Genomic DNA, 26,577 nt, shown 5'->3' with positions numbered 1-26,577 from the left:
AATAATTTGGCTTAAAAATACTACTAAATGTCATGTTCCTATAATCATTCCTTAGCACCCCCAAATCACCCCTACCTGCAGAACCCCCATCCTCCTCTCCCCAAATCTGTGGTCTCCTTCCTCCTTTGGAAAACTGTTTTGTCAAGGTATCAAGCTATGTTTTGAGTATATAATAGTTAAAGGAGATGTGAAAAATGAAAGGAAATTAGCCTGTCCTTACTCAGGTGGCCACTCCAGCCTGGTAGTACTCTTTGGACATCTTTCCATTTATATGTTGCCTTACAAACATTCTTTTCTCATATGTAGTGCTTGGTATACCAATCACATGGGTCTCCAGTAAATGTTGCCAAAGCCACTGGGACCAATGTGCGTAATTGCAGAGATTAGAGAGGTTTTTGATGAGAGGAGCAACTTAGACCCTTGGGAGGGATCTCGGTGGAGATGGTTGTTGGTGTTGCCTCTTCCCAGTGCAGCAGTCCTTGCACTCACAGACCTGGATGGTTCTAGAACAACCTTATAGAAAAGGATATTTATATCCTCCCTTGGGTCTTTTTTCTTGGCCAGGAAAACTGGGAACCATGAATGTACTAACACAAACCTGTAGGTTTCGGGGCCCATGGAGGGTTCTAGAAGGAAAAAAAATGTGAGTAGCAAAAGCAGACTTGGTGGTCTACAGTTTCACTTAAAAAGCAATAATGTAACACTAAAGTAAGTTTCATAATTTTATTTGGGAATTTAAATCTGTATCTGTTCATGTGAACTGTTTAAGATATACTGACATGAAAGAAAAAAACCCACAGGTGACTCTTGCAGGTCTGCACAAATAGCCCAGTACTGGTCGCGCATGTGAGCTCTGTTTCATTTCTTTCTGGTTTGCACTACTACTTGTTTTGAAGAGAAGATTGAAGGAGAGGGGAAACAAAGTTAAGACAACAGCGGAGTATAAATAATTTGACGGTGTGAATCAAAAGCCATAAAAATGCCCATATTCTAATTTTTTTTAATGTCCATTTATTTTTAAGAGAGAGAGAGAGACAGAGTGCTAGCAGGGGAGGGGCAGAGAGAGAGAGAGAGAGAAAGAGAGAGAGAAGCAGGCTCCAGGCTCCAAGTCAGTCAGCCCAGAGCCTGATGCAGGGCTTGAACTCACGAACCGTGAGATCATGACCTGAGTCAAAGTCCTATGCCCAACCGACTGAGCCACCCAGGAGCCCCAAAATGCCCATTTTCTAATATAAAAAGTCAGCTTGGGGATTAACTAACCTAAGAAGTTAATTTAGAATATGAAAAAAGCCAAATATACATTATTCATTGCTATGTCATTGGTAGGAGTAAAAATTTGGAAGCAATCTTGATGCCCTATAATAAGGATAAATTATTAAATTTCTATTCAACAAAACATTGTGTACTTTTAAAAATAGTGATTGTGAAGATTATGTGGCAACATAGAAAATACTTAAAATGTCATCTCTCAAGGGAAAAGAGCTGAAAATTACACTACCCAAATGAAAAAGATGGAAAGGAAATACATCAAATGATAACAGCTGTGTTTGGGTAATGGCATGATGGTAGTTTTTTCTTTTGCGCTCATGATTATTTTAATCAGTTTTCCAATTTTATAAATTGGAAAACCAATTAAAAATACCCAAATTAAAAAGCCAATATTTAAAGCCAGAAAGAATGAAATGTGGTTACTTTAATGTTGACTGTTCCGCACAGAGCTTCATGAGGGATTTCACAGGGGACAAAATTGCAAACAGTTAATGCGATTTGTGGGGGGGGTATGCATTTATTCCGAGTTGTTACGGTGGTTGGAAAGACAGTGGAATAATAGCAAGAGAAACTAGACCCTCCCACCCCCAGCTGCCAGTAATTCAATCTAGGGCTTCAAGAACCAATTTCTGCCCGTTCAAAATGCGGCTCATCCCTGGAGACTACCTTCTGCAGGCCATTGTGATAGTGATGGCGGGGATGTGGGCTGGCCTCTGCAACAGCTCCCAGAGGGTCAGGCGTTTGATGGAGGGCCTGGGCAGCTGTCTAGGCTTGGGGTTGCTGGTCATCAGAGACAAGGCAGCCTGTGCAATGTTGACCTGGAGGTGAACAGTCCTCTTTCTTATACCCACTCCCTGGAGGCAACAGTCCCTCATTAGGGTACAGTTTCTAATCCAAACAGCCATTAATCTTTCTCAGGGTTAAAAGGCCAGAAAAGCAAGTTTTGCTCTCTGTTTTGGTACTGTACTTGTCTGTCTTTTGCAAGAGCAGACTTACTTCACTGACCAGTGGAAAACACCCCACAGCTGTGTCCACAGCTATGCAAAAATGCTGAGCCCAGCATGGACCCGGTGCACAGAGAAGGGATACAAGTGCAAACCGAATAGTCTGTTTATTGTGACCCTTGACAAAAAGGATAAACATGACGTACTTGAAACAAATTAGTGTTCTGTAGCATAGGGAAGCGCAAGGATTTTAAGTGAAAATTCCACCATATATGATAGTTGACTGAAAGTGATATTATACAAACTTTTGAATAATATTCTTTTAATTTTTCTTGCCTTAGCAAGTAAATGAATCCAAATAAATAGAGCTATAACCCCTAACAACTTTTGGTCTTTTAAAGGTAATCAATAACAAAATAGGATTTGAATTAGAAAGATGCACTTAATTGTTGTCTCAGAAACATTAGAGTGTTTGGTTTACAGAAATGGGCTGACTTTCTTATCTCAGACTCTTTTAATAGCCAGTAAGTCAAGAAACACATCTTTTCCATATTCTCAAAGTGTAAGGACCAGCACGATGGGTATAAAGATAAAAAACATGAAGCCTTCCTCAATCTGTTTCTTCATGCTTGACCTTTAAATCCTTCCTCTACAGAGTGATCATCACTGTGAATACCAAACACTTCTGGTGAGTCACATTTAGACATCTGGCTACTGATAGTAAAGGCAGAGAACGTTTAAGAGATAGAGAATTCATTTTTATGTCTCACACTATTTTACATTAAATTTCCCAAACTCAAAATTTCACATTAAGGATTAGGTAATACATAAAATCTAGTCGTAGCATATTCAAGCTGGAAGAGGCCTAGGTTGAATAAAGTAAAACTCAAGACAGACCAAGGGACTGGAGTGGAACCTAGGGCCTTTGACCCCTAGCCTAATGCTGTTCTAATGATACCACATCACTTTGTAGAATGTAAGAGTTCTAGAACTTACCTGGACTTTTTTTTGGGGGGGGGGGTTGGGTTGGTGGGGAGACACATATATGTTTTTTCTCTGCCAAATGTATTTTGAGACATTAACAACTTTTACTAAAGTTTCCTGAAGGATTTCAGATTGGCAGAGAATTTAGCTGTATTCTGCCTCGTTCACACAGCTTCTGCTTTCAGAATCCATGATACTCTTGAAATGGAGGGAATTTTAGCTAGATGTGGTCTGCAAGGTATAACTGAAATTCTGTTGGCACTGTTCTATGCTTGCCTTTAGAGCACTTGATATAAATTTGAATGTCCTCTAGGAATTAAAACTATATCTTAATGATACCATTTCTAAGTCAAAAATATATGCACACATATAATATATATAATAAAAAACATCTACCAAATTTTTAACAGTGGCTATCTTTTGGATGGTTCAATATTAACAAATATTTTCTTTTGTGTTTACCAGTTTTGGGTACCAAATGTATTTTATGTTTATAATTAGAGAAAACTCTAGAAACATTATTTCAATGTTATTTAAAAGATCTCAAGGACATAAAGACTTTTATACAGATAAAGTGGGCCTGGTCAGGCTGAATGGCACAGTAATGCACTTCTTTTCCATTTTTAAAAATCCTGATGTAATTATATATAGCATTACTTATTTGATTAAAACTTTAATTCAGCTTAAAACACAAATAAATCCACAAGGGCACTGAGATCCAGACTGCCAAAGACTTGAGCAGGCAAAAAACATCAGTGTGGTTACCTTTGTGAGGCGAAATGAGCCGTAGAAGTTTCTGTAGGCTGGGATTGACAGAGAGGCAAATGATCATGCTACTTAGATTCTACTGGCAAGGCTGAAGTCTATTAACTACAACACTGCTTGCTTTTGAATTAATTTATTCTGAGCACCAAAAACATTTTTCCAAAGAGGGAATTACCATGTAGGGTGTTAGTGTTTTTCTCCAAAGAACAATTTGTTTATTTACCACAGGATCAGTCTCTCATATTTTACCTCTTTGGATCTGCTTTAATCTTTAAGTATTAGTTACTAGTATTTTCATAAATTAAGATGAATCTGACCTAAAACAATAAAATGATATTTCTCTCTTTTCTCTGGTCCTTTTAAAATGAGAAAATATGTGCTTATAACAAATCCAAACAATACAGATGTTTATAAAATAAAAAGGGGAAGTATAAAATATAAGGTGAATATTTTCTCTTAATTTTCTGTACCCCAAATTCTATTTCTCTAGTGATAACTTTTGTTATTTTGATGTGTATCATTCTTCTTCCTATATATAGACAAATACTTATGTATAATTAAAAAGTAAAAATCAGACCATGCAAATATTTAATTGTTCTGCTTTTTTCCAACTTAGCAGTATATCATGGGCATATTTCCAATATGTTTATCTCATTCTTATTGATAGCACTATAATATTCCATTACTTAATATACTCTGATTTATTTATCTGTATACTATTAATGAATATTTAGGTTCTTTCGGATTTTTTATTAGAGTGCTGCCAGAAACATCCTTGCCATCTTCCTTAACACACTTGTGCTCATATTTCTATAGGCTCAATTTCTAGACTAGGGATTACTGGGCACGGGATATGTGCATTTATGTTTTTGATAGATACTGAGCTTTTGCCCATTTTATAAATAGAGCAGTTGAAATCTGTGTGGTTTGGGGCAGGAACATGAATGCTGATGTCTAGCCCAAGGTCCAACATAGTGGGCATTCTTCCACTGTTTACAGAAGTAGTTTGACTTTGAGCATTAGGGAATCTTCTGCAGGAGAAACTTATTATCACATTCAGATTGGTAACAGGTATGTCATGTGTGGAAATAAAAAGACAAAGTTCTGGCTAGCTTGGCTTCTGTTGTCAAGACTGTGATGGCCAGTGGTAATTCTTTCAGTGAGAATGAAAATTAATACAGTTTCATTGAAGCTTCAAACAGAGCAGACAGGTCCTCTTCTGACTGAGGGCGTGGTGCAAGCTTGGTGACCCTTTCCTGAAACAGTAAACAAAAGCAGTTACCCAGGGCTTTGAAAAGACAGTTTGTAAAAGGTACTAGGTTATGTAAATTAACTTGGCCATAAGAAACAATGACTTGATAATAGTTATATCTTTGAAATCATATTTTGGGGCACCTGGGTGGCTTAGTCAGTGAAGCATCTGACTCTTGGTTTTGGCTCAGGTCGTGATCTCACGGTTTCATGGTTCAAGCCCTGCATCAGGCTCCACACTGACAGTGTGGAGTCTGCTTGGGATTCTCTCTCAATCTCAATCTCCCTCTCTCTCTCTCTCTCTCTCTCTTTCTCTCCCCCCTCCCTCCCTCTCTCCCCCTCCCTCCCTCTCTCCCCCTCCCTCCCTCCCTCTCTCTCTCCCCCCTCTTTCTCTCTCTCCCCCTCTCCCACTCACGCTGTCTCTGTTTCTCTCATAAATAAACTTAAAAAAAATCCTATTTCTTGTTTGCCCTATTCTAGCTGATCCCCAAGTCAGAAGTTTATCAAATGACACCTCTCCCACAAAGCCTTCAAAAGCCATTATGCTTACGTTCTGGCAATAGCCTGCCCAAAGTATAGAACCAAATCAAGCTCGGGTAGAACACCGCCTATAATGACCAAACTGCATTGGTCAGCAGCCTATGCCAGGTAGGTCTTTCTGGGCAAAGAGCACTGTCCCAGAAACAGCATGTGCTGCCAAGGAAAATAGAACTGGGTTGTCCTTGACTTCAAAGACTGTATACTTTGCAACTTGGACTTAAGGTATATTTATTTATTTTTTATTTTTTTTAAATTTTTTTTAACGTTTATTTATTTTTGAGACAGAGAGAGACAGAGCATGAACAGGGGAGGGGCAGAGAGAGAGGGAGACACAGAGTCTGAAACAGGCTCCAGGCTCTGAGCTGTCAGCACAGAGCCCGACACGGGGCTCGAACTCACGGACCGCGAGATCGTGACCTGAGCCGAAGTCAGCTGCTTAGCCGACTGAGCCACCCAGGTGCCCCGGACTTAAGGTATATTTAAAAAAGATTTCATTAGGACTTAACTCTCAGGCTACAGGCAACAAGTGACTCCTTTTTTTTTTTTTTTAATGTTTATTTATTTTTGAGACAGAGAGACAGAGCATAAGCAGGGGAGGGTCAGAGAGAGAGGGAGACACAGAATCGGAAGCAGGCTCCAGGCTCCGAGCCATCAGCCCAGAGTCCGACGTGTGGCTCGAACTCACAGACCGCGAGATCGTGACCTGAGCCGAAGTCGGATGCTCAACCACCCAGGTGCCCCAAGTGACTCCTTTTTAATATTAACTAAGGTTTTCTGCCTTCCCACATGAATTCAGCGACTTGCTTAATTTCTCCAATGTTATTGAATGGAGTTAGCAAAGACAGCCAACACATCCTATTGCTTTATATACCCCCATCAGTGTCTTCTTAATCCCAATGGGACAAAGGATTAAAAGATACTATAATGACCACGCTGTGTCCAAATTTCTGGGCCTAAATGAAATTAAGGTATAGGGATTGCGTGTCCAACTCCTGGTTTTGGCTCAGGTCATGATTCCAGGGTCATGGGATCAAACCCCATGCCAGGCTCTGCATTGAGGGTGGAGCCTGTTTGAGATTCTCTCTCCCTCTCCCCCTCTCCCCTGTGCTCTCTCTCAGTCTCTCTAAAATAAAAAATTAAAAAAAAATTAAGATGTATGCTATATTTTTAGTCCCATTCTCATGGGTCTTTCAGTTTATTTTCTTTTAAGCACCTATTTGGGAGCATAGCTGGTAGATGAGGCAGCTCTATGAAGGCAGAGCTGTGTTCAGTCTTCATGCCCAGTGCCTATGAGAGTGCGTGACACACGGCACATAGGTGCCCAACAGTTATCTGATGAGTGAATGACAGTGGTGGGAGGGGGGATATTGACATTTCAAATATTCACATATTCAAGACAGAACTCTAACTCCTGACTCCCATTTTCTTCGTCTCAGAAGTGATACCCAGTCACTCAGGCAAAAGCCTAGGAGTCCTCTTGATTTTCTTTCCTTTCTCTACAGGTTCACTCCATCAGCAAATTTGTCCAGTCTCCCTCCAAAGTAAATCCCAAATCTGACCACCTCTTACCTCCTGTTCCACCACAACCCAAGTCTAAGTCATCCTCACTCTCCCCTCCACAAGTCTGTTTCCACTTTTGCTCTACTCTCGCCCCCTACAGGTCATTCTCCACAGAGCAGCCAGGTGATATCTCCCCCCCCCCCCCGCCCCCACCCCAGTATAAATTGCTCCTATCATTGCTTGCTTCATGCTCTCTGATGACTTCCCACTGCAATTACAAGACTATGCCTCCAGTGCCACCCTGTTCAGGCCCTGATGCTCACCTCAGCTCTGACTCTTCTCCCATCAGTTCATCTCACTTAGCCCCACCATCCCCTCTCAGTCCCACAAAAATGCTCATCTTCGGGGCACCTGGGTGGCTTAGTCGGTTGGGCGTCTGACTTCGGCTCAGGTCATTATCCTGCAGTCCGTGAGTTCGAGCCCCATGTCGGGCTCTGTGCTGACAGCTCAGAGCCTGGAGCCTGTTTCAGATTCTGTGTCTCCCTCTCTCTCTGACCCTCCCCCGTTCATGCTGTCTCTCTCTGTCTCAAAAATAAATAAACGTTAAAAAAAAATTAAAAAAAAAATGCTCATCTTCATGCTGTCTTAGGGCCTTTCCCCTCTGCCTGGAGTGCTTCTCCCAGATCTCAACGTGGCTGCCTCCACCTCTAGTCAGAAACCTTCTGTGACCACCCTCGCTGGAGTTCCCTCTACACTGTCCCATGTGAAATCACTATCTCATTGCCCAGGTTTTCCTTCATATCATTAATCATTAACTGGAATGATTTCATTTATACCTTATTTATAGATTTGATTAGATGCCCATTGTCTGTCTTCTCTCACTAGAATGTTAGTTAGGTCTATGAGGTAGGGAAGAGACTTTATTTTTCTCCTTACCATATCCTGTTCAATGCATGTAAAAACAGAACCTCAGTAAGTAAAAGGAAGGTAAGGTAAAAGGAAGAATGAAAATAAGAAGGATGTATTAAAAAAATTAACTCAGGGGTGCCTTGGTGGCTCAGTTGGTTAGATATCTGACTCATGATTTTGACTCAGGTCATGATCTCCCAGTTTGTGAAATTGAGCTCTGCACTGGGCTCCATGCTGATAGTGTGGAGCCTGCTTGGGATTCATATACAAACTCTCTCTCAAAATAAATAAATAAACATTAAAAAAAATTAACTCAAAATAGATCTAAATGTAAAGACTTACATGTAAGATGTAATACTAAAACTCTTAGAAGAAAATAGGGGAAAATTTCATGACATTAGATTTGGCAATATTTTCTTGGCTATGACACCAAAAACACAGGCAATAAAAAAAAATAGGTAAATTGGACTACATCCAAATTTGAAACTTTTATGCGTCAAAAGACACTCTCAAGAGAGTTGAAAAGACAGAATGAGAGAAATATTTGCAGATTATACATCTGATAAGGGAGTAATATCTAGAATATATAAATAATTGCTACAACTCAACAGCAGAAAACCCTAAACAACCCAACTCAAAAATAGGCAAAAGACTTGAATAGATATTTCTTCAATGAAGATATGTAAATAGCCAATAAACACATGAAATCAGTCATTAGCAAAATGCAATTCAAAACCACAATGAGTTCCCACTTCCCATCCATCAGGGTGGGAAAAAACAAATGGTATAAAAGGGTGGGTATAAAAAAATGGAAAAAACAAATCTTGGTGAAGATGTGGAGAAATTGGAACCCTTGTGTATTGCTGACTTCACTTATTGTTGGTGGGAATGCGAAATGGTACAGTCTCTATGGAAAACAGTTTAGCAGTTCCTCAAAAAGTTAAACAGAGAAGGTGTACCCTATGATCTATAATTTTTTTCCTAGGTATATAGCCAAATAGATTGAAAGCAGGGACTAAAACATATTCATACAACCAATGTTCATAGTAGCACTATTCACAATAGCTTAAAGGCAGAAACAACCTAAGTGTCCATCTGAACATGAATGGAAAAGCAATTATGTGGTATATCCATGCAATGGAATATTACTCAGCCATAAAAAGGAGTGAAATTCTGACATTAAGGATTTATGCTAAGTGAAGTCATTATACAGACCCAAAAGAACAAATATTGTAGGATTCCACTTATGAAACGAGGTACCTGCAACAGGCAAATCCGTAGAGACAGAAAGTAGAATAGAGGTCATCAGAGGTTGGGGAAGGGGAGTTACTGTTTACCATTAAGCAATAGAGCAGAGCTTCTATTTTCTGGAAATGGATAGTAGTGATGGCTGCACCATACTAAATGTACTCATTGGGACTGAATTATGCACTTAAAATGGTTAAATTAATACATTTTATGTTAGAGATATTTTACCATGATTAAAAAAAAAAATTAAAGAAAGGAAGGAAAGGGGTGCCTAGGTGGCTCAGTTGGTTAGGCATCGGACTTTGGCTCAGGTCATGATCTCATGGTCTGTGGGTTCGAGCCCTGCATCAGGCTCTGTGCTGACTGCTCAGAGCCTGGAGCCTGCTTCTGATTCTGTGTTTCCCTCTCTCTGTGCACCTCCCTTGCTCTCTCTCTCAAAAATAAATAAACATTAAAAAAGACAAAAGGAAGGATGGAAAGGCAGATGGGAGAAGGATGGGGGACAATATGATGAATGTGGGTGAAACCAAATAAGAGTTTATACTGCAGCAGATCTTCAGCAAAATTCTAAAGAATTTTGAGAATCCAGAGCAAGGCAGAGACCTGTTCATGGCGACCTACATACCTGTGAGCGGCAGGGTCAAGAATGGAAATTCAGCATTTGCTATGGCCGACAATTATTGCCACAGTATTCTGTTTATAACAGGAGAGAATCTTATCTGGTGATCTCAGAGTCCCTTCAGATGATCTTGTTCATCTTTGGTGAAATAGTTCAGGATTCTCAGAATTATTTCAGGCCAAGTGATCGGGGTTTCTCCACATTTCTAAAGCTCCATGATTGGTTAAATGGGGGCAAGGATGTAATGTTTGTGATATATCCCCCCATGTATCATCTATGCCATAGAAAAGCCAAACTCTCAGAATTAAGATGTGTTCAGCGCTATTATTTATAGATGCATAAAACCAAAGGACAACTGATTAACATGGGCACTGAAATAAATCCTGACTACTACTTTTAGCACATTCATAAAACAACATTTCGACTGGCCTGTCTGCCAGGGCGTGGAAGTGCTCATTTTGGTAGACAGCTCTCCTCAGAAATGAAATGTTTGGATTTGAAATGTAAATGTTTTTTTCCAGAGGTTTCAGAAACCCCACTTGGAAGATTAATTTATTCTTGCCTGCTCCCCTTGCAGCCTGGGTATGGCGGTTGGAAGCCTCTGCACACAGGGCTGCTGTTTGCTGCCATCAGTATGGGATGTGGTGTTCGGTCAAGAATACTGGCCTGGTTGTTCCTTCCAGAGAAAACTGATCCCTCCTTGCTGAACATAAAAGAAGCTTTATCAAATGTCGACTACATAAATAATCTTTCTGGCAATATTCTTTGCAGCAACCAATATATCCCTCTCACTACCTTAAATCCTGTAGATACTAATAAGTGAAGATTAGCTTGTGCATGTGTAAAATTCTGAAGTTGCCATAGCATTCCTGTAAAATGTTCACTGCTGCCAAAAATACCAAACAAAAAACCCATAGTAGTTCTTCATCTGCAAAACAGACAAGCTGATTTCTAAGATGCCTTCTAAGTTCCGTGAATCTCTCCTGTCCTCTCCATATATAGAACACATTGACTCAATTACATGGACTCCAAAATGGAACTAGTGCTACTTTATTAAAATTAACTATGTATGTTTCTCCCAATCATAGAAACATGATTTAAAAAAAAAAAAAGCAGGATACGTGTTGGGGCTGCTTTATGAATACAACTTGAGGAAATCCTGACCTCCTGCTTTTTGACTTGTATTCAAAGGATTCAATTTGTCTTGCATCTTTTGTGAAACTAAGAAATTAGCTTTGTCTAATTAAGGTTTTGCTATCTGTGATTTCCCAGTATGACATGTACACTGAGGCATTTAATATGATACCTAATTAACTTGCTATTTTAGTGGATGGTCTCAAATGTTAGTTTGGATTGCTATCTGGAACAGTTTCTGAAAGTAAAAGACTGAGCACAGTAGAATTTAAACAGTAAACACTTGCCAATGTGTGCTGATGGCAAGAAGATGCATTGCCACTAGCAATCAAATGGCCAAGAATATCACACAGTTTCATCTGAAAATCATGGATACCGTCCCTGGAGGTTGACAAACACACATTCCTGAACAAACAGAATTCTTCAGAAATCACCTCCTCCCCCAGTCTTGAAGAATGGACACTATCACTGGAACCATGCTATAAGAGCCAAGCACCATGTCAAGACTGTGGTGACCACTTGGTCTCTGGTGTCCCTGGACAGGCTTTCATGGCTTCTTGTCATTAGTTGACTCCTATTAGGTGTAAGGAAACTTCTCAAAAAATTACTACCATTCAGCCATTAAGCTCACCTGCCCAGAAGACTTAGGAGGAGAGAGGGCTGCAGGTTTACAAACATTTGACATGTTTACTAGCCTGTGCTAGGTGCAGTAGAGGATGAAGGAGCAAAACACGTCCTTGCGCTCCTGGAACTTACAGTCTAGTAAGTTTGTATAAAATAACTGTGATGGTCATATTCTTTGGCTATTTAGTCCCTTGGACTTGTTGGTTAGAGCTAAGTGTTTCTGAGTTAGCCTAGGAGCTCAGTTACCCTTTGAGATGTTTCTTTTTCTCATTCATTTGTATTTTTAGATACAACTGAGGCTACTGGATTTGAGTGTAAATGAAGGAAACTGCTGGCCCATGGGCCATGTTTGGTTTGTACAGTGGGTAATACAGGGAATGTAATACAAACATCCAGATTGCTGATACATATATACTTTTAATTGGATGCTCTATGAACACTGGGACCTGAATTTCTGCTTGGAGATAATAAATTGTAGCTGAAAAGATGCTCACCCAATGAGATGGATTATGAGCTTTCCAGTTCACGAAAGTCCCCGCCACTCCCTACTGCTTTAAATTACTTTGTTCATTGCAATTACCTACCTACCTCCTGAGGACATGTGAGTCCGTTAACCCAATCCATACAAATATCATCTTACGTGAGTGGTGAGATCTTCAACATTCTAAGCAGTTGCCAAGTGGCGAAGAAGCTAGTGTGAAGCCTTTGTTTAACCAGAGGGGTGAGGGAAAAGCACTGCTACTTGTGGTAAGCGGGAATCTGTGTAGCAACATTCAGATAAATAAGACCCAAAGTGACACAGATGTGTATACAGATGTTATGTATATAAAATGTACACTCTCCCAGATGTTAAAAAGTGATTTTGTAATGGTATCAATTTAAAGGCCATGCCTATTTTTCACAAAATAGTAGGGATTTTAACTGTTTATAATATAAAACAATATTAGTGGCCCTTTTGGAATGGCTTCACATAGTTTTATAGAGGACTCTTAAAAGAGCAGAAATGGTAAAAAGGGAAATTCTGCTACACTTCAAGACAAATGTGGATGGTTTTGCCTTGATTTTTTATATAAGATCCTTTCAGTTACATCATAACAGCTCCAAAAAGCCACAGGTTTATGGAGGAATATATAGGTAAGGGAGGCTGGCCCCTCCCATAGGGGAAGAGAAGAGCTGTTCTCTGGTATGCAGGAGACCTGGGTTTTCCTCTCCCCTAAGACCCCCCCCCCCCCCCCCCCCCACCAAGTGGACCATGGACCATGTTTTTCCAGCAGCTTTGTGCTTCTCCGAAAGGCATGAGGACACACTGCATCTCTTACCTGGGGCAGGGTTCCTTTCACTAATGCAGGGATATCAGCCTTGGAGTAACCAATGGCAGCTAGGCCATCATCAACATCCAGATCGAATAAGAATTTCCGGAGCGTGTCTGCCAAAATAGGCCCAGCGTCTGGGATCCTGGCAGTGCGGGTGTCAGCTCCTAGAAGACACAAAGTGCTGACTGTAGAGAGAGAGGGTGTCATTCAGTCACACGATAGCTGAATACATAACCTACTGCTGGCTCCCTACCACCGAGGACAAGGGCACTGCTGTGCCTCCACATGGAGGCCAGCCCAGCATCAACCCTGCAGAACACAGATGGGCCAGGCCAGCCTGCAGGACCCCAATATCCTTTGCAGGGAAGTCGTCTGGGGTGTGCTAACCTGGCTCTCACATTTCCAATGGGCTCCTTGCCCCTAGTGTTGTGGGAAGAAGAGGAACCGAGCCAAGAGAAGAGGCATAGGGAGGAGACCAAAAAAGAAGGCTGGTGTTTGGATGAGGAGGCAGGAGCATTCGTAGGAGCAAACACAGGTTATGTAACTATCAAGGCTTGGAATTTGCTGACATCTAGAGGTATATGTGTTCAACGTCTTTTTTCCCAGCAACATCTTAGGCAAAGAAGACAAACCCTTTGCAAACACCTTGTGAGGCAAGGATATATTGAAGTGCAAAAGCTCCAACACTGACTGCCCAAAAGGAAGAAAATGACAAAAATGGACTATGTGTGGCCAGGGGAGGAAATACTTCCTCTCTATTTCTATGAAACTTTTTATTTTAAGGGCCAGGGCAGGTTACTCTAAATATTACAGGACTAGTCAGGCAGAACCAAGAACAAGACTCTGAGAAAACAGTGTTTAGTATGTAGATAATAATGATGTCGGTGAAGAGGGGAGAAGGTTGCCAAGGGTTGGAATTTTGTAAGGAAAAAATGTAGACACGATTCATAGTTAATACATGAAATCATAGAGACATCAGTCTGGACGAGCCAGGGGTTCTGCCCTCAGGCAGGGGTAGCAGTGAGAGGTCCAGACCCTTAGCACTCCAGCCACCCTCCATTCTAGCTGAACACATTTACTGCCAGGAAGTGAAGCACTCTCCAAACAGATGTAGCATTATTTATTATCCGAAATGCCTCATGTTGAGTCTAAGTCCACTTTTTCTGTCTTGTTCACCAGGAGACTAGAATGTACAGTTTACCTCCATGCTGAAGCACACTATTAGTTTTAACCTTTTTCTTCAATGGGAGCAAGAACTGTTTTAGTAATCCGGAAAAAAGTATAAATAGACCCAGATAGAAGGCTAGCTGGGAGAGCAGCTGGATGGAAGGTAAACTTTGCCTGACAAGACCAGTCTGTATTACACAGTGGCAGCTGAAATATGGATTAGGTGGAAAGGTGACACACGATACAAGGTTTATGAGGTTTTTATGTTCCTGCGATTGCTGCCATAAAACACAGCATCAAAGCGTCTGGGTTTTCCTGTGAAGTGTTTTAGAAAAAGAGGGTGGGAAAGAGAATAAATCGGTATAAAGCTAAGAGAATCTAAGATTACACAAGGAATTAAAATAGTTGATGGCTAAGTATGGAATAACATTAAACAAAACTTCCTATGCAAGGAGGAAGAATTGGTAGGTTCTTCCACCCTGAGCTTTGTCTACCAGAAGAATTGCTTTTCACGGTAGTGTTGTTGGTTGCCTGGAATTTTATTTACCTTTAGGTTTTCTAAGACTTTCCCATTTCCCAGACGTGTAGCTGACTACTTGGGCTCCCTCCTACTTACACTGCATATTTACAAGGCATCTAGGCATCTGAGTCCCCAAAATAGCTGAAAAATAAACCCCAGTCCGAAAGGGAAAAGAAACAAGATCATTGGGAAGGTCGACGCCATATTTCCAGCAGCGCATGCTGGGAAATCAAGCCCCTGCACAGCTTCTCTAGCCTGGCTTCTCTCATTAGCATTCCCAGCACAACACCTGGAACTCTGTGAAAGCACAAACGTCAGAGTGTGAAAGAGAAGTGGAGGGAGCAGCACACGTGGAAGGAATCTGTGGTCATGCCTACCTTTTTGGAAATAACCTCTCCAACGGCTGGAGCTAGAAGAGCATAATGAAGTTTTCTTTTTAGCTTTTCCCTTCCTACCCTAAACACAAGTAGGGGAATAAAATGCTTGGAAAGTTAATCAAATACTCAAAGTCTACTTGAAAGAGTTCTCATCTTAGAAAAATACCAAAAATTTTTACTTAACACTAAAGCTATCCTGAATATAATTTTATTTCTTATAAGATTCAAAAAGCACTGCGGGTGTCTTATTATAGACATTATTTATTCGACAGAGCAGCAAAACAGATTCTTCTTTTGGGATCTTTTTATAAAGTTTCTAGTTGTTTAGATTCTTTATAATTGGGAATGTGCTGTTACGTCCAATTTAGATTCATTTTATTACCTACTAAACATAGCAAAAGCCAGTTGTAACATTAACAGTATATAAAGGGTCACTTTTCTTGGGGATGAAAACAATAGAAATATTATTACTCCAAATTTAACATAAGCAATATTTGGTTCCATTTCATTGTTAATAGAAGCAAAATTACAGAATTTTAGTGCTAGACAGACTTCAGGTAGGTTACTCACATTTTATTATTAAGCTATTTCAAAGCAACTTTCTAGGTATTATTATCCTTTCTGGATTATCTTCAGAAGCAACCCTATGATATGCTCCACATATGTGGGTCACAGATTTATGTGTCATGGTTCATACCCAATATTTCTGCCGTTTCCAGGTGCCGTTCAGGAGACATCTGTGCTGTGAAAGTGAACACTGCTGGGGAGGTGAGTACCACAGAAAGGCCATGAGGCTGAAGAGAAACAAACTGTGGTGACCAGTGAGGCAACGTTGGTTTTCAACATGCATTTTCTAGATATTAAATTACTTTACCCTATACTCCAAACAATCAAGTATTGACAAATATATTTAACAAATACATTTATGGCAACTGCGAGGAATATGAAATTAAAAAAATTTTAACATTTATTCATTTTTTGAGAGACAGAGAGAGACAGTACGAGCCAGGGAAGGACAGAGAGAGAGGGAAACAAAGAATCCAAAGCAGGCTCCAGGCTCTGAGCCTGTCAGCACAGAGCCCAGCGCAAGGCCGGAACTCACGAACAGTGAGATCATGACCTGAGCTGAAGTTGGGACGCTTAACCAACTGAGCCACCCTGGCGCTCCAGGAATATGATATTTAATTAAAGAGATTATGTTTTTACCACCAGTGGGTGATCCACATTATAATCTTTTGCTTTGTATGTCTTCACTAAGCCTGAAATTGGGTAGGACATTCCATGGCTAGAAAAGAAAGAAAGTCCTTATGCTGACACATCGATACCAGAAATTCAGGTTAACAAAACAAAGATACTTTTATGGGAGAGCCTTCACAGTCTGTTGACCATATAGTTATCTCACAAAGTTATACATTGTGTTTTCTTTGATACAACAATATATGATTATGCATTGGACATTTTGTGTATTCATTAACAAAACCTCTGAAATGTTCAAATTCAAATGCTCATGGAATTGTATGCCACTAAAAAGTGTTCATGCAGAAGTTGATCCCCAAACACATTGATTAACTTGATGATCTTGAAGAATTTACTTTGAAGTTTCTTTAATAAGCTTCAGGGCACGTGTTTTCTATTTTGCTCTGCACTGCCTTGGCAGCGTGTTCCTGCCCAAGCTCATGATGTGGGTGGGAGTTTTAGGAGCCAAGATGTGCTGCATTAGATATGCAAGCTTGACCTGCCAGTCATCTGTCCCATCAATAATCGATATATCCTTTCAAATGTTATATACTAACATAGTTGGATCATAAATGAATTTTGCAGTTTGAAAGGTTATCAAGAAAAGGCACCATGGTTTTCATTTGTGGGTTTTTTAAAATTTGTTTTAATGAAAAAAGAAAAAACAAAACCTCTTTATATCCTCTTGAATTCTTAGCGAACAAATAGGACAGTATTATAGTTTACTAGATGACCCAGAATATATATATTGTGAGAAGTTAATGTATTTATAATTAAAATATTGAAAGTGAAATGCTTTATAATAGTAAAATGGTCTGTAAGTCTTTTTGTGTGGGTTATTAGACGACTTTGGGGTTATTCACCAAAAGATTTACATTTCATAGAAAGATGAAGTATTTTGGTGAACTGTATGAGTACTTATCAAAAAAGGTATCCCTTGCCTATTAGTCTTCATGAGACAGATCAGAAGCTGTTGGTTCTCTGAATTGCTGGGCACTTAGGAATGTACTTTACCTTTCTCGGGCTTCACAGTATTTGGAAAAATATTGTGTAGTGTCTTTTCCTGAAGTGAAAGAGTTCATGTATTTTCCAAAAGTAACTTTTTAATGATACCGAATGACTTTCCTCGATTTATTTTAACAGTTGTATATATTCCTTGTAAAAATTAGAATGATCCATAATCCTATTTCTTCAAGATAACCATTATAAAGTACATCTTCTGGTCTTTTTATGCATATCTTTAATTTATGATTGTATGTGCATACAGTTTTAAACATTGCTTTTGTTACTTAATATTCTTTTTAAAAAATGTGTATTTATTTATTTTGAGAGGGAGGGACAGAGAGAGAGGGAGAGAGAGAATTCCAAGTGGCCTCTGTGGGGGAGGGATCTATGTCATGAACCATGAGATCATGACCTGAGCCAAAATCAAGAGTCAGACACTTAACCTACTGAGCCATCCAGGTGTCCCTGAATTATACATTTTAAATGGGTGAATTTTATAGTGTGTAAATTGTATTTCCATAAGGCTGTTACCAAAAAAAAAAAAAAAAAATTTAGGGGCTACCTGGCTGGCTCAGTCAGTAGAGCATGTGACTCTTGATCTCAGGGTTGTGAGTTTGAGCCTCACATTGGGGGTAAAATATACTTAAAAAGAAAAACTTAAAAAAAATCTATGACTCAACAAATCACATTTGAATTAACAAAACATTCCAGTACCTAAAGTTAAATTTCTTCTTTCTATGGCATATTTAGATCTTACACCTGTCCCAAATTATAAACATTTTAAAAATAAAAGCAATAGCTTAGGTGAATAAATATAGTCTCAGGTTTGCTCACCACAGATGAACACCAGCATTTCCAAAGCCAATGCCAGCAAAAGCACTTGCCAAGTGCATATTAGACCTTGCTTCAAGATCATCAGGATTTCTGACAGCCCTGTGGATGATATAAATATCTACATCAACATTGGCATTTCCTACAAAGAAAGGGCAGCCTTAGGGAAAGATCTGGGGAAAAAAGAAATGCTACTCAGAAGGAAGAAAAATTAGGGAACTTATTCAAACGACATCTTGTCTTCTAAATGAAAACTGAAGGGAAACATATTTTCTCATCAATGGTTTTGGGCAAAGGCATAATAAATACTCTGTCAGGCTGCTCCTGTGATAAAAGTGCCAGGGGAAGAAAGCACTGACCCTTGGGCTGTGAGCTGCTCTAGAAAAGTGCCCTGAGACTCATTCTTCTTCTTCATTTGTCAATGACCTTGACTGCAGCTGTGAATGGACTTCAAGTAAACATATACTCAGAATGCATAGGGCTCAGACCGCTTCTCGCTTCTCAGAGTCCCTGCTGCCTCGGGCTACCTGCAGGCTAATTACAGCCTGCTCAGCCATCTTTTTTTTTTGTGACACTACCCCAAATAGAACCCTCTGGAGGCCTCTTAGTATCTGTGGAAACTACACATGTTATTTTAATATTTATCATTACAGAAGTGGGATGTTATTGTAGGACGAGGCTTTGCTCGCTCTAGATGTCCCCAGTGCCACTTTGGAAAAGCAAATTCTCAAAGGCCCCTTGCAGATGGAGCTCAACCTTCTCATACACACTTGCTTAGAAACCCTGCCCCAGGGAGGAAGCTGAAAATTGCCAAATGAACCCTCTGTCGCTTGCTTTTTCTGATTTTGCCTGGAGTAAGGGTTTCTGTTATATAGAGTGCTATAGTCTTTTATCTCCTTTCATTTGGAATGGTGAGGCTTCTGTGGCTCCTTTCCAAACTGGGGTTAGTTTCTTATTCCTTGAATAACAAGATGAAATAGCAGATGATGGGGCTTTAGCTTGTCCTCTGTCCATTTTACCCCCTTACCTTCCAGCATGCTCTGCCAAGCCTTCTGTCCTTGTCGCACACACTGGCTGACCATTATCTGGATCTGCATCTACCCAGTGAAAATGCTGCCATGCTCTCTGATGGTCTCCTGAAATGGTTCTATGTCCCTTCCCCCTGCTGTACTACAAAATACAGTTTGAGCTCCCTCTCTAGTACAGCTTCTAACCAGGGGCCACAGGAAGCACCATGTTCACATCTAGGTCCAAACTGTTGTGTTCTTTCCCTCCGTTATGTATAAGTACAGAAGTGAGTCTGATTTTGCATAGTTCCTAATGTTTCAGGGATCAGCTTTCATCTCTAAGTATATCTTTGCTTTCTTAGGAGCCAATCATGGATACATCATTCATAAATCTTTCAAAATCTTTTAGGAAGCTTTTTATATCTCCTGGGACAGACAACTCTACACACGTATTTCTTAAACTCGGTTCATATGAGTTTGCTTAATGGGTTGACTCAGTGTATCTTTGGACAGGGCCTGCATGGGCACAGCCAACATCTGCCTCTCTGAGTCTCATTACTGCTCTTGGTGTAACCAACTCTCAAAGGACATCTCCCTTCACCTTAGCTTTGGTTTTGAGGCTTTGATGAATAATCCTTCTATATGCATCCTTCATAAATCAGGGGCTCATATTTTGTCCCCTTGCCTTTGCCTTTTCAGACTGAAGGATCCAGGTTTCATCCATCCTCATGTGTCTCCCTCCCCGACTTTTGCATCCTTCCGGAGCTTGCTGGTCTCTGGTGCTTCTCTATGTCCACTGAACTGATCTTTTCATGAACAGACTTGCTCAGGATATTTCAGGATCTGGCATGCTACATTTTATGTGAGGGTGGAATGTGGTTTTTCTGTTCTGTTTTTTTCCTTTTTTTCTAAGATTTTATTTTTAACTAATCTCTGCACCCAATATGGGGTTCAGACTTATAACCCTGAGATCAAAAGTCACATGCTCTACTGACTGACCCAACCAGGCACCCTTTCTGTTTTGTTTCCATCTCCTCTGGGCCACATACCTCTTCAGATACTTAGCGACGATCCGTAGTGCATGGACAGCCCAAATGTCACTGACTGGGTTGCTGCCCTGGTATGCTGGCCGGGTGATGGGATTTGAAGGGCAGGGGCTCCGCATGTGGTAGGGAAGGGCAGTGTAGGACTCCAGGGCATGGCTAACAAGAAATATTGAAAACACACAGATTGAAAGTATCTTCTTCACTTTTCCCCTCCATTCAGGTTACAAACTCTCTTGTTCAGTACTGACTCCGCTACAGATGTGCTATGTAGTAGTGATAATCACAATGCATTCCACCAGACTCTGGTCTACAATAGTCATTACTTATTAGAGGAGTTGACACAGTGAAGTTTACATTAATAGCACTATAGTGTTTTTTGACCAGTGTGTATTACTGGATTACATATGACTCTTTTCTGGTGCAAATAAATCTTCATGATGTTGAATTTTTAAATATTTGAGTAATGAGGAAAAGAACTGAACCAAAAAAATGATTTCTTTTTAAAATATATTTACCATTTTATCTCTTGTATTTGATCAAATACCGTATTACTCAAGGAGGGTCATAGTTACACAAGCCTCCTATTAAGAGTATGCTGCAGTGGTGAGAACACAGACCCTGGGGTCAGCTGTAAATCTTTCTCTCCACTTTCTTGGCAGGCAATGTAATACAGTGAGAAAAGCAGACCATGGACTTGGGTAGTCCTGGGTGTGAATCCTAACTCTGCCACCTCCTGCTTGTGTGAATTTTATTCGAGAGATATTAACTGAATACCTATGATGTGACAGTCACTGTGCCAAGGGGCAGGGATGGAGAAGTGAGTAAGATGGTCCTGTCTTCATCAAGCTCACAGTGCAGTGAAGGAGATGGGTATGTGAAATGGAGGTGTCTCAGAAAGAATGTTTAGGCCACCCAATGGGGAAGAGTAAAGAATGGAGTGGTCAGTTGTACTTCAGGAAAGGAATGGGGAAGGTCACCAAAGGTTCCATCAAGGGAAGAATGCTCCAGTGGAATTGGAAGATAAATTCTCCAAGCAGATAAACAGCTGAGCACTGGGGACATTCCAGGGCCAAATGTGGCCTTCAGGCAGTAGAAGTGGAAAGCCACTAAAAGACCTGTCAGGTAGAGGTGTGTGTATGTGTGTGTGCATGCATGTAGATGTGTGATAGTTATATTGCATTCTGAAAACTTGCTAAGGCCAGTATGGAGAACAGATAGAAGGACTAGAGGGTGGAAGCAGGGAGACTGATGAGGAGACTACTGCAACTGTCCAAGCAAGAGCTGGACAGGTCTGAACCATGGCGGAAGTAATGAGGCTTGAGAGGAGGGAGCAGACAGGAGAGAGATTCAAGCGGAATAAGTGGTAGGAAATACCAGCTGTGTGTGGGCATGAGAAAGAAGTTAAGGGACTGCTGCTAAGTTAAGGGACTCGGGAGGAGAGGCTGTGAGGGTGGGGGTGGGGGGGTTTAGATAGTTATCAGATTTCATCAAATTTAAGATGTCATCCATTATAAGATACACAATTAAAAAAAATAGTACCACTGAGGAAGAAAACCATACTGTCATGCCACAGATTTTAAGATGTGTTCTGAGTTTAGGTATGTTAGAATGTGAAAAAAAAATGTGCATGTGCAAGTGGATGAAATAGGCAGCTCGGGACATGCTGAACGTGAAGTGTCTGTGCGTCTCTGTGAAGCCAGCCGCTGGAAGGAACACTGCTCAGGGATCCATCAGCACATTGCAGCTGAGGTCAAGAGAGCTTGCAGTATGGCTCTGGGAAGTTACTAAACATCTCAAAGCCAGGTTTCTTTTTCGTATGGCACAGAGCTATGGTGAAGTGGTGGTGTGTAAAGTGCTGACACGGTGAGCACAGTCCTGCTTGGGAAACATTAGCTCCCTTTCCTGCCCTCTTCCACAGTGTGGCAGCCCTGGGCATTTCCTGCTTCGTGTAGCCCTAGAGGCAGGCGTCGTGGGTCTGAGATGCTGCATGCCAGCTCCAACTGCTCCTTTCACTCTGTCCCTGTGGCTGCAGCTGTGGCTGGAATGGTCAGTCCTGAACAGCAGCTTTGTGGCGCACCCAGGAGCTCACCTAGTCACCAACCTTTATAGGTTCCATGTTTTCAACTAGGGAAGGGAATAATGAGAACCAAAGCTGGGGTGGTTGTGGAACACTAACCAATGAATGCTTAGCAAGTGCTTTTGGCAAGAAAGCACTGTCCATACTGTCCATAGCCCCAGGAACTGGAGAAGCCCCTCCAGATGGCACTAGTACCTACCAAAGCACATCGAAGCCACTGTTGGCGACCACCCGGTCAGGCATGTGCAGAGTGTGCAAAGGATCAATCAGTCCCAGCGTGGGTTTGATGGCTCTGGAAGCAATACCTAAGACAGGGATTTTCAATAGAGGCTCTAGGTATGGACACCATTTTAAAAAATTAGATTACTTTAGGATAACAATTTATTCTTAAAAAATTAAAAATATGAGATGAGATTCATTCTCATGAAGGGAGGCAGCAAGACCAGTGGAAAGAGATTTGGAGCCAGAAACCTGGGTTTTACAGTGGGTCTGAAGCTCCTTCTGGTTTGAAAGAGTTGAGTATGTGCATCTCTTCCCAACTCTGGGTTGAATGATGCCACTGGCTATGGTGGGAGTATTATACACCAAAGAAATTGGCCAGTACTACAAATCAGTGCTTTCTTGCTGATTAAATTCCCAAGAGTTGGTTTACTAGCACACCACCGGTTTGTGTCATCATTCTGCAACTTACTATGTATCTTCGGGCAAGTCATTTAGTCTGAATTCTTTGTTAGATTAGCTCATGACAATGTAGGGCTTCTATCCTTCATAGCTGTTGTAAGGATCACATTAGAAAATAGTATGTAAAAATCTTAGAAAAACTGTAAGGTAGAATTTAAGTATTGGCTGCTATTATCTTTAATAATGTCAAAGGATAATGTAATTTAATTTTAAAAAGAGAAGTTACTGTAAATGTGCAGTTGAATATCAATTTATTCTGCTACAAAGGCCTGGGACCTCTGGACCTTTCAGGAGTGATGGGAATGTTTTGTTATTTTGATTGGGGTAGTGATTACATGGGTGTATCTATTTGTCAAAATTCATCAAACTGACAATTAAAATGTATGCATTTTGTTATATAAAAATTGTATCTCAATGAAATTGATTTAAAGTGTAGAAAAGATGTCCAAGGAAGGGAATAATCATTTACCACTGACATACAGTTACTAACTTCGGCCGAAAAATGGCCAATCGAGATTATGGCATTTCAATATCCTTTTGTAGGTAATTCTCAGAAAGAAGTCTATTGGACTGTTTCATAGTTTATATGTACTTTGAAAAAGAAAGAAAATGTGTAGGGGCGCCTGTGTGGCTCAGCTGGTTGAGTGTCTGACTTCGGCTCAGGTCATGATCTCCTGGTTCCTGAGTTTGAGCCCTGCATTAGGCTTCTGCTGTCAGCATGAAGCCTACTTCAGATCCTCTGCCCCTCTCTCTCTCTGTACCTCCCTGCTCATGCTCTCTTTCTCTCAAAAATAAAAAATAAGAGAGAAATAAAATGTATATGTATACACATAACCCTCCCCTTAACTCTATAACTCCTTGATTTTTAAATATTAAGATTAAAGAAAAGGAGGTGGGGTTGAAAGGTAAGAGAGAATTTTTTAAAAAGTTACGGGCAAAGTTCTTACCAGTTTTTACTTTCAAGTGTTCATAGTCGAAGATGGCAACTCCTGTAGTTTCACTCCCAGTTCCTGAGGTGGTTGGGACTCGAACAAAATAATATCAATTTAAATAATGCTTCTAAATAAAGGTCAGTGGAGATACTTAATTCAGCCTTGGGAAGCAAGGAGCAAAGTTAGAGAAGGAAGCTTTGCTGTGTCTGTTGCTCACCTGATGTCTGTATCTATATTAATAAGCATGTATGCTTCACATGTATAAGGGTGCCTGCATTTACATGCATGCATAATAGTATGCCTGTCAGCATTAACGTGCATGTTTAACATGTGGATGTGATGGCACCATCCGCATTAATACACACACATGTTTAACATGCATCGTGTCCATGTCTGCATAACATGTAGGCATAGCTAACATGAATTGCCCCCTTTGATGAGTATGTGTGGTACTTGTATCTGTATTAACACACATGTATGAAATCAGTGCCTGTGCTAACATGTACCTACACCTAACATGTATGTACAGTGTCCATGTCTATATTAACATGTGTGTATATTTAACCTGTATGTGTGATGTCTGTTTCTGTAGAAACATCTAGGAACTCTGGGAACTCGAGCAACAGAACTTTAGCAGCTGCAGCCGGGTATTCAAACACAAGCTGCTCAGCATCTCTGGTTAGAAAACTCATATTCGCCTTTTCTAAAAGACATCTTTATTCCCTCTTGGCAGCAAGCACAGTAATGCTCTGCCTTTGCTGGGCTCCGTGGTTTTGTAGTTCTGTCAAGTTTCTAAACTTTACTAATCACCCCTCTGTGTGATGCTGACACAGTTTCACTAGAGGGTTCCATTTTGCAGACATCAATTATGTTGCTCCCTGCTGATTGCTTATTCATGTCAAAGCAGTTCATCTGCCTTCAACTTACTCCTATACCATCACAAGGCCCATTCGCAGTAGGGGCAGACAGGAGGGAGAAGAAAAAGGACAAAACTTGAGACAGATATTTTCCAGCTACCAGTTAGTGCATTTTAACTATAAGACTTTACACAGTAATATGCTAACAGCCATAGAATGGGAGGAAAGAAAAGACCAAAAGATCCTAAGGTCTGTGTGGGACAGACGAGCTATTCTGATCTGGATTTGCATGCATGTCTGTCCCCAGGACAGCCCCAGAGCAGATGTTGCCCAGAGTGATGCAGCCTTGCTGGCCACATGTCCCAGGGCAGAGACAAAGCCCCAGGTCAGCTGAAGAGCCATTGTGTGGAAGAAAGGGTTGAGTCAACACCAGAAAAATAATAGCGAATGTTCCCCTTAAACTCCACAGTGGCTGGCAAAATGGGACAAAGCAGAGAGGGGTTTAAAAGACAAACCTGCCAATAGAGGGATCTAATAATATAGAAATGATAACCTTCCCCCCTCCTCCATACAGTGACTTCCTAGCATGAATCTGCAAACTTTCCTACACTGACCCAAATTGTCTCTATCTGTACAATAATGAAGATCAGAATTGTAAACATAAATGAACTGATATCTGTTCTGTTCTCCAAACAATGTAGTGCACTGAAATGAAAAAATCAGAAAGCTTTGGAAACATATACCCTGAAATCCCTGGCTTGTATCTTTCCTAAGGCTTTTTGCCAACTGAAAAATAAAACAGCCAAACAGACAAACAAACAAACAAACAAACAAACAATTTTTACCTGCAATCAGAGGCTTAAGAGGCACAGACACAGGCTTTCCCATCCCAATGGGGGCATTGACATAATCTAGGAAATCAGAGTGAGGGCTAGATGCATACAGATTAGCAGCTTTACAGGTGTCCATGGTGGAGCCACCACCGACAGCAACGTAGGCATCAAAAACTCCCTTTTTGGCAAACTCAATAGCTTCCATGAAGCTTGGAGAAGGGAAAATAAAAGCCATTATGTCATATTTTTTCAGAAATAAGTTGCCGTGCCATTAAACAAGACTTGGGGCAAACTTTAAGCAACAGTGGTGTGTTGGCTTCTACATAAAGTAAATAACAACAATAAAATATACCTTCTATCAGTTGGTTCCACTCTCACATTATCATACATCTTAAAATTTATGCCATTCTTCACTAGGGAATCCATAACCATTTGTACAGGAGGGAGCTGGGAGAGGTTCTTGTCTGTCATCAAACAAACATTTTTAGCACCCATATTTTGTAGGTCCTACAATAACAAAAATAATTTATAAGTTAGGTTTGATTGCCCTAGAACTGTAATAGGATCTCTTTCTCTCTCTCGTAAACTTAACATTGTGCATTTTTCAAAACAAAGGACTCAATTGTTGTCAATTTGTACTTGTTTTAAAAGATATATAACATTTATAGTAGAAGACTGTAGGAATTCTTAAATACTTGCCATTCCCACTTCCTTTGTAACTCCTGCTCCATATCTAATATTTGAAACGGCCATCTGAAAAAAAAAGATTCAGGTATAGGCTGTGTTAGAGGATTGGCCATTTCATTTCTAAAAACTATGAATGAAATGAATGTTCCTTATTGTGTAGAGAATAAAGTGTATATTTCTTAGGGTGGCCTTCATTTTAACTTATGGCTCCTGAACTAGGA

General features: G+C 40.5%; 2 protein-coding genes across 3 annotated transcripts in view; one reads left to right on the top strand and one right to left on the bottom strand.

Annotated features, from left to right (window-relative positions):
* CRH (corticotropin releasing hormone) overlaps nt 1-26,577 on the top strand; it is a 310,403-nt gene that overhangs the window by 48,474 nt on the left and 235,352 nt on the right. For both annotated transcript variants that reach the window (XM_042972728.1, XM_042972729.1), the window contains exon 3: nt 15,884-15,932. The gene's annotated coding sequence lies outside the window, so the exon portion shown is untranslated. The remainder of the gene's footprint in view (nt 1-15,883; nt 15,933-26,577) is intronic.
* Nucleotides 4,051-26,577, bottom strand: part of ADHFE1 (alcohol dehydrogenase iron containing 1) — a 32,452-nt gene continuing 9,925 nt past the window's right edge. The window contains exons 4-14 of the mRNA XM_007085021.3: nt 26,369-26,422; nt 26,022-26,176; nt 25,682-25,878; nt 23,995-24,072; nt 22,566-22,671; nt 20,293-20,445; nt 18,240-18,338; nt 16,371-16,449; nt 15,862-15,958; nt 13,107-13,264; nt 4,051-5,218 (exon numbers count right to left, since the gene is read on the bottom strand). Of these exons, the coding sequence (XP_007085083.1) occupies nt 5,135-5,218; nt 13,107-13,264; nt 15,862-15,958; nt 16,371-16,449; nt 18,240-18,338; nt 20,293-20,445; nt 22,566-22,671; nt 23,995-24,072; nt 25,682-25,878; nt 26,022-26,176; nt 26,369-26,422 (1,260 nt within the window). The 3' untranslated portion in view covers nt 4,051-5,134. The remainder of the gene's footprint in view (nt 5,219-13,106; nt 13,265-15,861; nt 15,959-16,370; nt 16,450-18,239; nt 18,339-20,292; nt 20,446-22,565; nt 22,672-23,994; nt 24,073-25,681; nt 25,879-26,021; nt 26,177-26,368; nt 26,423-26,577) is intronic.

The sequence above is a fragment of the Panthera tigris genome, chromosome F2 (genome assembly GCF_018350195.1).
Source record: "Panthera tigris isolate Pti1 chromosome F2, P.tigris_Pti1_mat1.1, whole genome shotgun sequence".
In the NCBI taxonomy this organism is placed as follows: Eukaryota; Metazoa; Chordata; class Mammalia; order Carnivora; family Felidae; genus Panthera; species Panthera tigris.
The sequence above is the reverse complement of the archived record's forward strand: the minus strand, read 5'-3'. Positions and strand labels throughout refer to the sequence as shown.